General features: G+C 43.3%; 2 protein-coding genes across 2 annotated transcripts; one reads left to right on the forward strand and one right to left on the reverse strand.

The window, feature by feature from the left end:
• Window positions 1–2991: 2991 nt before the first annotated feature.
• On the reverse strand, window positions 2992–5264 carry LOC308268674 (ubiquitin carboxyl-terminal hydrolase 17-like protein 6; the record flags this gene model as incomplete). Its single annotated transcript, XM_080703783.1, has 2 exons — window positions 2992–4445; window positions 5237–5264. The coding sequence occupies 2 exons, from the start codon at window positions 5262–5264 to the stop codon at window positions 2992–2994; spliced, it is 1482 nt and encodes a 493-aa protein (XP_080559909.1).
• A 4044-nt stretch (window positions 5265–9308) lies between these two features.
• On the forward strand, window positions 9309–11581 carry LOC308268675 (ubiquitin carboxyl-terminal hydrolase 17-like protein 6; the record flags this gene model as incomplete). The annotated part of the gene is made up of 2 exons (XM_080703784.1): window positions 9309–9336; window positions 10128–11581. 2 exons carry the CDS (start codon window positions 9309–9311, stop codon window positions 11579–11581), a joined length of 1482 nt encoding a protein of 493 aa, XP_080559910.1.
• Between the last annotated feature and the right edge of the window lie 519 nt (window positions 11582–12100).

Genomic DNA, 12100 nt, shown 5'->3' on the forward strand with positions numbered 1-12100 from the left:
TTTGCAATAAAAAGGATAAAGTTTCCAAAAAAATAAAAATAAAAAATAAATAATAAAATATTGATGGAGTTGAAGCCCAGAGGTAGAATGCTTCTGGATTAAATTTCAAGTACACCCCCCCCCACACACACACACACGGTGCCTGGAGGTGGAGTGAAGAACGTGTAGGTAATGGGACTCATTTTAGAGAGACCAAAATATGCTCACATGCACTCATGCAGAAAAAGAGAAAAAGAATGAGAGAAAAAGACATTGAGAGAAAATGGGCACACATCAGGAGGATTAGCCATTTACATAATCTCCAAGTCAGTGTCCCCAGAGACCCACCTCCAGCCAAACCCTAGAGGTCTGTGTCTCCCTCCACCGGTAGAAATCCACTACCATGGATTTATCCACTGGTGGGATTACAACCCTCACAACTCAATTACATCAGCTCCAAACATTAATGAATGAGCTCTTCAGGGGACGTTTTATATGCAAACATAAAATCCTAGGAAAGAATATAGCTAGCCAGAGTTGAGCATATGTGAGACACTGCAGGGCTGTATTCAAGTAGCATATGTTTCCCACATTGCTGATCACAGCACCACTAGAGTAAGGCCTCTCCCAGATTAGATGATTGGATTAGCTTAGCTAATTGGAGTCAAACATCCCAGAAATTCCACTGTGAGGACTTTGAGTTTTTGAGAGACTCATAAAGGTTTTCCTCCCATTTTATGGCACAGCTGAAAGAGTTTGAACTCTCAGGATCCTGCCAGAATATGGTGGAAACTGCAAGAATGCCACACAAGAATAAAATCTAGGAGCACAGATGGGTTAGAGTGTGTGGCCACCTTAAAATGAGATCCCTTGGGAGGATGATACGGGAGGATTCCAGGTTTACGATCAGTCTCAGGTACCTAGAGACCCTTAGTGAGACCCTGTTTCAAATTAAAGAATAATAATTAGGGTTGGGGGTGTAGCTCAGAGGAAGAAAGCCCTGAGATTCAATCATGAAGCTGATGGTATCCACATTTATACTTTACATCTTTTAAACATTTTAGTCGCACATCTTAATGGGGTACAAGACGGTGATAGAGAAATACATGCACACATCACACATTTAGCCTTTCCCCAATTCCCAACCCATTCCTTCCCCCATACCTCCTTCACATATTTGGCTTAGTAATTGATTTTGATATGTTTTAGAATATACTTCATGCACCAAGAAAATAATAAGTAAATAAGATGGATGTGGTAGTGAAAGCTTGATATCCCAATACGTGGTAGGCTGAGACAGAAAGATTGTAGGTTCGCAACCAGTCTCAGCTACTTAGGCCCTCTGAAACTTAATAGAGACCTTGTTACAAAATAAACACTAAAAAATAGCGCTGGGTTTGGATCTCGGAAGTAGAATGCCCTTGAGTTCCATCTAGAGGACCAACAACAAAGAAAAAAAGGAAAAAGAGAATAAAGTTTCTATTCAATCTAAAAAAAAAATAGTTTAGCCATTGAAGTCATGCTACAGAGGGCATACATAGGATTTCAATTCTCTATTCATTGAATAAATGTCTAGATAGTCTTCTTCCATTCCATATTTTCATGATGGTATTGAATTAAAAACTTGTACCTGTAGAATGGCTTTGGGTACAAATCCCAATACCATAAAAAAAATTGAGACCTCCCAAAGAATGAAAGAAAAAAGAAACTATGGGAAACTTGTTTTCTTTGTGAATATGTTTATTAGGAATATCCTATTTACACAATTTCAAAGACTAATATCTACATGGTAATACATTTTGCATCTATTAAACATGTAAGTCACATAACTTAATGGGATATAATATGGTAGAGGCATACCTGCACACATCACTCATTTCACCTTTCCCCAAATCCCATCCCATTTCCTCCTCACTTCCACCTTTACATGATGGCTTAGAAATTGATTTTGATATGTTTGAGAATATAATTCATACACCACAAATAAATAAATAAACCAGGCATGGTGGTGCATGCCTGTAATCCCAGTATTTGGGAGGCTGAGACTTGAGGATTGTAGTTCTGAGGCGAGCCTCAGCTACTTAGGCCTGCTGAAGCATAGTGAGGCCCCATTCAAAATAAAGACTAAAAAAAGGGCTGGAGTCAGAGCTTGGAGGTAGAGTACCCTGAGTTCAATTCCCACTATAATAAACTTAAAAAAATAAAAAAATAAATAGTTTCTTCTAAATCTAAAAAAATATTTGGCCATTGAAGTCATGCTACAGAGGGCATACATAGGATTTCAAATCTCTATCCATTGAATAAACGTCTAGTCTTAACCCACTCCATATTTCCATGATGGTATGGATTTCAATAATTGTACCTTTAGAAACACCCTCCTTCTCCTTGACAGAAATATCGGATGAGCCGTGGACTGTGAGCTGCATAATCATGGCCTATTCTGAACTCTGTTTCCCTTTGGACTAAGTCTGTTTTACCATAGCTCAGAAGGTCATGGCCTTTCCCCTATTTTGTTCTAGCTCCCCAGACCTGCATTCTTAGCAAAGAGATGTAGGGAAATTTCAAAACATCATTTTGACCTAGGAAATGGTAAGTAGGAATGGTCTGCGCTGGTGGCTCCTGAGACAGAGACCCAGGAAAGAGCTCTGTGCTCTCACTGAACCAAAAATCCCTCAGAGTCAGAGTTCCAGTGTTGTGAAACCTTATCCCCTGAAAGCATGAGAAGAGGGAAAACACTAACACAGAAATAGGTGAAGGCAGAGCCTTGGGTATCCAGGGAGCCGTTGAAGAAAGGCTCCCAGGCCCTGCACGTACGTGCGATCCGACCTCAGCTGATAACGGTGTGTCCCCAGGTCTCTTCGAGGCAGCTTCCCATGATCTCCGCTAAGTTGCTGTCCCTCCTCTCATGCTGTCTCAGAACCGCCTTTTTACCTCCGTGTCAGGGTTGGTGTTTGTGGGTGTGTGTGAGGACAGCACCCCCTGTGTGTTTCCATAGTTGATTAAAGCCCAGGACTAGGATCCTGAGAACAGAAGGAGAGATCTCTTGCCCTGCTTGTTCTTCCTTTTGTTTGCTCTGGCCTTTCCTCCCATAGGAAGGTCTTGACCAGTGTTTACAGACATTTGACCTGTTATGTTGCCAGAACACGGGTCCTGTAAGTAGCCCTCTGGGGCACAATGATTTGTCCTCACGCCTCCTTTGTGTTTAGACTGGTGAATCAGCACTGCACTGGAAGGCAGGGCCGATTCTACTGACCTGAGGTTGAACGGAGACTTTGGTCGGTTCTGTTCTTGTAGGAATTTCCACTCATCCAAGGTAATGCCGCCATCTTCCCAGTCCTCCTCGTGTTCCTCCAACTCTCCCAGGTGGATGTGGGAGTCACGTTTGGGCTCTGCTCGCCTGGCATCCATGTCTGTCTCCTCAGCCCCAGTAGCTCTTGGTTCTCTGCCATAGGACACATCCTTGCTGTCCGTGTCACATTCAGTCTTCTGGACATAAAAGAGGATGTAGGCCTGCTGGTGCAGGACAGAAGCAAGGTCACAGGCCACCACCTTTGCATCATCCATCTTGTACCACTGGCCATTACCAGCTTTGACATAAGCAAAGTAGTGTCCACGGTGACAGCTCATCCCAGCATGGACCAGCACAGCACAAAGGGTGTATCTAAGGGGTCTCCCGTTCTGCTCAGACATGTATGGCTGCACGTCGAGACACTCGGGATACTGCACCTCCTTAGCGATCTTGTCACCCGTGAAGTCTGAGAAGCGTTTCAACACGAGGATAAGGACCTTGGAGGAAGTGTGCAGCATCAAGGACTTGGAAGCCGCCGTTTTCCTCTGACACACGCTGCAGTGGTAGGCATTTTCTCCTTCTAGCCGCTCTGGTTTCACCATCTGCTCCAAAGCTTGGGTCACACTGTGAGCTGACTTGATATCTAGGGCAATGTCCAGGTATGGGTCCAAAGTGTCTGAAAGGCCTTGACACTGGAGACACTCAATTTGGGATCTCCAGTGCCCTCCAAATATTTGACTCATTACACCGGGGTCCTGTAACCGAGCGTTGAATTGCTGCTGCCCAGCTAGACAGGCTTTCTCCATGGCGTTGATAATGAACATCAGAAATTCATGGGCATCTTCCTGCCGGTGTCTATGGAAGCCAGCAGACAGTGCTTTCAAGGGCTGGATGACATGCCCAGGGTGATGGAGAGCACGGCTCACGTGCGCTTGCATGGAACACAGCATGCAGGATCTCTGGGCATGACAGCTTTGGAAGTGCTCCTGAGACAGCATATAGTTGGCCAGAGGTGGTGTGTATGTCAGACACTGCAAGGCTGCATTCAAGTAGCAGGAGTTTCCCATGTTGCTGAGCCCAGCGCCACCAGCATACGGCCTCTTCCAGGTCAGACACAGTTTCTTCCTGGGAGCCAGCTTTGTGGCCCCAGGTGCCAAGTGTTTCTGCAGGTGTGTGTCTGTAAAAGAAGACAGCCAAACATGAGAAGGAGGGATGGGGGAGGGAAGGGATTGGGAACTGGGGAATGGCTAAATGAGAATACTTCCTTAAGATGTATGACTCCAATGCACCAATACAATTAAATAAATTTGACACACAATCTCTATGTCCATAGATACAATGTCTTGACAAAAGAATGAAACCTGCATAAACTTGCACAGAGGACAGAGCATTGAAGTTAGATTAGTAAATCACAGAAAGTAAAAATAAATAAATAAATAAAAATAAAAATAAAAATCGGATGCCCTCTCTAATATGTGGAAGCTAGGTAGAAAAAAGGTCATAGGAGGAACTCCAGAGAAGAAAATAAACCATAGATGAGCAAATAAAGCAACCAAAACGAGGAGGAGGAGAGAGGGTAAGAGGGAATTGCCGTAACGTACATGATGCACATTCACAGGCATATCAGGCAATCTTATCACTGAGCCAAACATGACAGGGAGGGAGGAGAAAGCCAATGGGGTGGCCATTGAGGGAGGGCTAACAGAGTGATGTGTGCATGTATGCCTCCACCATCTTGAACTCCAGGAAGAGGTATGACTACCATGCACTAAATAAATAAGTAAATAAATAAATAATAACATGCAAAAAAGAATCTATGAAGTATCACAAAGTTTCATTATCAAGTATGAAAGGGGGAACCAAAAGACAGCAATGAGTGTGCCAGCAGATGAGGACCAGCAATGGATTGAGCCTCACCTGCACTTGATGCAGATGGAATCTGTGGAAAGTCCTTTCAATGGGACTTACCTGCCCAATGGAGTGAAGATGCCTCCATGTCTCCAGCAGCAATGATCCTAAGGTTTAGCCAACGGGCCTGGACTGACAGAAGACTCCTTCTCCCTCAGAGACAGGCTTCAAGTGGCAAGATTTCTGGTCTACTCTAGCCCTTTTATAGCTCAGCCCAGGTCCACACCCTTTTGCCAGGAACCAATCCAGCAGTCCTTTCTAATCACTTCATCAGATTAAGAGACCCAGACAGGGTGGGGTCTTTTGCCTCCAGGGAGAGAATCTCTTCTATTTTTTTTTTTTAATTTTAGACTTTATTTTATTCAGCAAAATTATTTATTTACACAATGCGCAATGCTGGATTGATTTTGTCAATGAGATCAAAATAAATTGAACAGAGACAATACTGAACTGCATATATATATATATATATATATATATATATATATATATATATATTTATGTTTTGTTTCAGAGTTGACCATCTGTTTCCTCACCTGTTATCAGGAACATCAAGACCAACAGTATCACAAGGACACTGATCTAACAATACACCACACAGGTCCAGTAATACCCTGGGAGTTTCACCAACTTTTATTTTTTTATAAATATGTAAAAAAACAAAAAGTCAGTAAAAACCAGCATTTTGACGTAGTAAGCAGAGTGTAACTCTGAAGTCAGTGGGTCAGTAAAAACCTTATCATACCATCTATAATTACAAAGTGATCTGCTCTTCTTCACACCACTGATACAGAATCCAAACGAGTGAAAAATACATCACTTTTTAGAGAATAGCAATGATCTGATAAGGATTTGACTAATGGAAGAGAGGGAAAAATAAAAAGGATTGCAGAGCATCTTCTATTTTCTTTGACACACCTGAAACACATTGAGGTGGCAACGTTCTTCAAGAATAGGCTGGAAACTTCAAGAACACAACCCCCCAAAATTTGGGGAGCTGTGATGAATTGTAGTGAGTCCATACACATTTGAAAGAGAACCCCAAAGAGAAAGAAAAATAAAAACCATATAAAAGTGCACATTGTTTTTGTGTGTATAAGTATTGGAATATAGCACTTGGTAATTCTCTGTCAGGATTCTGTTTAAAACAAAAAGAAAAAGAAAACAAGGTTGAAGTGTTGCTCTTTGTGTTCAATTCACAATTTTATACACACACACACACACACACACACACACACACACACACAGAATGACTATGATAAAAATCCCCATCATCCACATCTGCTCATCTACTTACCCATAGAAATTAGAATGCTGAAGAATATTAGCTCTGAAATTTGAATCTTTCCAAAGAATTATAGTTGAGAATGACTCAATTTAACATTCTAAGTCCAGGTACTATTGGAAATAAAATAATCCTTACTCTTACAATTAAAACTTCATCACTTCATATGCATCCACTCTACCCTTTATCTGACCAATAATCTGAAAGGCAATCTCAAAAGGTAACCGATGATGTAAATATTTGCTATTTATTCAGACGTGGGAAGATTTTTTTTTTGAAGATTTAAAGAAGTTTATTAGAAAGATAGAAATATAGAGGATAGGTACAGCTCCATACCAGACTGGCATGGAAGGATGACTCGAATGAATACACCCCAGACATGGGAAGATTTTATAGTATCTTGTGTCTTCATTTTCCTTTTTATAGTTTTTAGCCAGTGCCTTTGAACCGACATAAAGAGAAGTAAGTTACGAGATGCCTGAGCATGGCGTTCATGCGTGATCCTCTGTAGTCTAACTCTGCAGCCTGATTTTCTTCTGTACTACTTTCTTTTCCATCTTCAATCTTAATGCATCATATCCCAGAATGTCTCCATAGCTCAGTTTATGTATCTCTGTAGGGTTTGTTGGTGTTTTTGTTGTTGTTTTTGAGGAAAGTATGGCTTGAATGAATAGGTGCTGGGATGGGAAGACTTACCTTTGACCTCTGGGGGAAAGAGCCACACTTATGTAGAAATTGTCTCTGAACTGCTTTCGGACTCAGAACATTTAGTGCTGTTTTGGTGAACAGGTCACCATCTCCTACTCTTTAGAAACATCTTCAGGATTTCTAGGATCCCCAGGGGACCCAGAATACTTTGAAATTTCAGATATGTTCAGGATTGACCCTCTTTTACCTCCAGGCTAGCCCCAATCAATAGGACTGAAGGCCTGCCCAGGCACTGACTTCCTCCTTCATCTTTTCAGGAGAGTGGGCCATCTTCTGTGTCTCCAGATTAAAAAAAAAGGTGATAAAGGCAATGTGCTAAAGTGAAATAAACCCTCTGGAGAGATCCCTTTGGAAAACTGTGGCCTTAATACAAAGAAATGGATGTTTATAAATTGGTCTAAATTACAATCATCTGAATCAAAAATGTTGGAGAGGAAAAGGCCTAGTATAACCCACTCATGAGTGCGCTGGGCAAGTGTAGGTTTATGACATCAAAATAACCAGTCCTGGTGGTTTTTGCCTGTAATCCCACTACTCAAGAGGCCGAGACAAGTTTATTGCAAGTTCAAGACCAGCTTTATCAATTAAGCAAGTCCCTGTCTCCAAAACCTAAATAAAAAACGCTGCAGTAGATAAAGCTCAATGGTAAATCGCCCCTGTGTTCCTTTCTTAGTATTGCTAAAAAGAGGAAAAACAACAGAAATACACAAATGTATATCCATATATTGTAAACATAATTTCTTTTGTATTTTTTATGTGGTACTGGGGACTGAACACGAAGGAACTCTACCTCTGAGCTATATTCCTAAACTTTTGTCTCAATTTTTTTTTTTTTTTTGGTAGTAATGGGGTTCCTAGAAACCCTTCTACCTCCTGGCTACACTCCCAGACCTATTTTATATTTTATTTGGAATTCACTTGGAATTCAATTAGTTGAGCTATCCATTTGTCTGATCTGAGAGAGGCCTTACTATAGTGCTGTGCGTAGCAATGTGGGGAACATATGCTACTTGAATACATGTATTGAATATATATTTTTTAGCATTTTATATTTACACATAAGATGTCTCCTAAAGATCTTATTCATTAATGTTTGTTGCTGAAGTAATTGAGACCTGAGGGTTGTCATCCCAGCAGTGGATAAATCCATTATAGCAGATTTCTAAGGGTGAAGACACATGCCTCTAGGGTGTGGCTGGAGGTGGGTCCCTGGGGGCAGGGTGTTGGGGATTATGTAAATGGTTAATCCTCATCCTGTATGCTGGCTTGCAAGCTTGCACTCTCTCTCTCTTTCTCTCTTCCCTCCCCCATACCTTCTTCCCTTCCTTCCCTTTCTCTCTCCCTCCCTGTTTGAACATACTTCTAGCCTCTCTAATATGAGGACCAATATCTAGATGTTCTTTCTCTCCATCCCCAGGCACCATGCCCTGATATCTAAGGCCTTCCGTTTCTCAAGGACTGAAACTGAAACCATAACAAAATAAGCCTGGTGTAATGGCCCAAGCTTGTAATACCAGTACTTCACAAGTTGACACAGAATGATCACAAGTTCAGAGCCAGCCTCAGCAGTGTAGTGAGGCCCTAACAACTTAGTGTGACCCTGTTTCAAAATAAAGAATAAAAAAGGGCTGAGGGTGTATCTTAGAGGTAGAATGCACCTGCTTTCAATGCCCAGTACCACAAAGTAAAGAGAAAACAAATCTTTTATCCCATAAGTTACATGATCAATATTTTAGAATATAGCGGCAAGAATACTAAGCAGATTGAACAATGGTACTAAGGAAGTGGGATGCTGCTATATCTAAATCTGACCATGTGGATCATGACTCTAAAATGGATTTGTGAGAGGAAATGGGAAGGTGCTGAATATGGCTAGAAAGTCAAATAATAGAGATTGTGTTCAGGAGATTCTCCCTGGAGGCAAAAGACCCCACCCTGTCTGGGTCTCTTAATCTGATGAAGTGATTAGAAAGGACTGCTGGATTGGTTCCTGGCAAAAGGGTGTGGACCTGGGCTGAGCTATAAAAGGGCTAGAGTAGACCAGAAATCTTGCCACTTGAAGCCTGTCTCTGAGGGAGAAGGAGTCTTCTGTCAGTCCAGGCCCGTTGGCTAAACCTTAGGATCATTGCTGCTGGAGACATGGAGGCATCTTCACTCCATTGGGCAGGTAAGTCCCATTGAAAGGACTTTCCACAGATTCCATCTGCATCAAGTGCAGGTGAGGCTCAATCCATTGCTGGTCCTCATCTGCTGGCACACTCATTGCTGTCTTTTGGTTCCCCCTTTCATACTTGATAATGAAACTTTGTGATACTTCATAGATTCTTTTTTGCATGTTATTATTTATTTATTTACTTATTTATTTAGTGCATGGTAGTCATACCTCTTCCTGGAGTTCAAGATGGTGGAGGCATACATGCACACATCACTCTGTTAGCCCTCCCTCAATGGCCACCCCATTGGCTTTCTCCTCCCTCCCTGTCATGTTTGGCTCAGTGATAAGATTGCCTGATATGCCTGTGAATGTGCATCATGTACGTTACGGCAATTCCCTCTTACCCTCTCTCCTCCTCCTCGTTTTGGTTGCTTTATTTGCTCATCTATGGTTTATTTTCTTCTCTGGAGTTCCTCCTATGACCTTTTTTCTACCTAGCTTCCACATATTAGAGAGGGCATCCGATTTTTATTTTTATTTTTATTTATTTATTTATTTTTACTTTCTGTGATTTACTAATCTAACTTCAATGCTCTGTCCTCTGTGCAAGTTTATGCAGGTTTCATTCTTTTGTCAAGACATTGTATCTATGGACATAGAGATTGTGTGTCAAATTTATTTAATTGTATTGGTGCATTGGAGTCATACATCTTAAGGAAGTATTCTCATTTAGCCATTCCCCAGTTCCCAATCCCTTCCCTCCCCCATCCCTCCTTCTCATGTTTGGCTGTCTTCTTTTACAGACACACACCTGCAGAAACACTTGGCACCTGGGGCCACAAAGCTGGCTCCCAGGAAGAAACTGTGTCTGACCTGGAAGAGGCCGTATGCTGGTGGCGCTGGGCTCAGCAACATGGGAAACTCCTGCTACTTGAATGCAGCCTTGCAGTGTCTGACATACACACCACCTCTGGCCAACTATATGCTGTCTCAGGAGCACTTCCAAAGCTGTCATGCCCAGAGATCCTGCATGCTGTGTTCCATGCAAGCGCACGTGAGCCGTGCTCTCCATCACCCTGGGCATGTCATCCAGCCCTTGAAAGCACTGTCTGCTGGCTTCCATAGACACCGGCAGGAAGATGCCCATGAATTTCTGATGTTCATTATCAACGCCATGGAGAAAGCCTGTCTAGCTGGGCAGCAGCAATTCAACGCTCGGTTACAGGACCCCGGTGTAATGAGTCAAATATTTGGAGGGCACTGGAGATCCCAAATTGAGTGTCTCCAGTGTCAAGGCCTTTCAGACACTTTGGACCCATACCTGGACATTGCCCTAGATATCAAGTCAGCTCACAGTGTGACCCAAGCTTTGGAGCAGATGGTGAAACCAGAGCGGCTAGAAGGAGAAAATGCCTACCACTGCAGCGTGTGTCAGAGGAAAACGGCGGCTTCCAAGTCCTTGATGCTGCACACTTCCTCCAAGGTCCTTATCCTCGTGTTGAAACGCTTCTCAGACTTCACGGGTGACAAGATCGCTAAGGAGGTGCAGTATCCCGAGTGTCTCGACGTGCAGCCATACATGTCTGAGCAGAACGGGAGACCCCTTAGATACACCCTTTGTGCTGTGCTGGTCCATGCTGGGATGAGCTGTCACCGTGGACACTACTTTGCTTATGTCAAAGCTGGTAATGGCCAGTGGTACAAGATGGATGATGCAAAGGTGGTGGCCTGTGACCTTGCTTCTGTCCTGCACCAGCAGGCCTACATCCTCTTTTATGTCCAGAAGACTGAATGTGACACGGACAGCAAGGATGTGTCCTATGGCAGAGAACCAAGAGCTACTGGGGCTGAGGAGACAGACATGGATGCCAGGCGAGCAGAGCCCAAACGTGACTCCCACATCCACCTGGGAGAGTTGGAGGAACACGAGGAGGACTGGGAAGATGGCGGCATTACCTTGGATGAGTGGAAATTCCTACAAGAACAGAACCGACCAAAGTCTCCGTTCAACCTCAGGTCAGTAGAATCGGCCCTGCCTTCCAGTGCAGTGCTGATTCACCAGTCTAAACACAAAGGAGGCGTGAGGACAAATCATTGTGCCCCAGAGGGCTACTTACAGGACCCGTGTTCTGGCAACATAACAGGTCAAATGTCTGTAAACACTGGTCAAGACCTTCCTATGGGAGGAAAGGCCAGAGCAAACAAAAGGAAGAACAAGCAGGGCAAGAGATCTCTCCTTCTGTTCTCAGGATCCTAGTCCTGGGCTTTAATCAACTATGGAAACACACAGGGGGTGCTGTCCTCACACACACCCACAAACACCAACCCTGACACGGAGGTAAAAAGGCGGTTCTGAGACAGCATGAGAGGAGGGACAGCAACTTAGCGGAGATCATGGGAAGCTGCCTCGAAGAGACCTGGGGACACACCGTTATCAGCTGAGGTCGGATCGCACGTACGTGCAGGGCCTGGGAGCCTTTCTTCAACGGCTCCCTGGATACCCAAGGCTCTGCCTTCACCTATTTCTGTGTTAGTGTTTTCCCTCTTCTCATGCTTTCAGGGGATAAGGTTTCACAACACTGGAACTCTGACTCTGAGGGATTTTTGGTTCAGTGAGAGCACAGAGCTCTTTCCTGGGTCTCTGTCTCAGGAGCCACCAGCGCAGACCATTCCTACTTACCATTTCCTAGGTCAAAATGATGTTTTGAAATTTCCCTACATCTCTTTGCTAAGAATGCAGGTCTGGGGAGCTAGAACAAAATAGGGGAAAGGCCAT

Source organism: Muscardinus avellanarius (genome assembly GCF_963383645.1).
Source record: "Muscardinus avellanarius genome assembly, chromosome: 10".
In the NCBI taxonomy this organism is placed as follows: Eukaryota; Metazoa; Chordata; class Mammalia; order Rodentia; family Gliridae; genus Muscardinus; species Muscardinus avellanarius.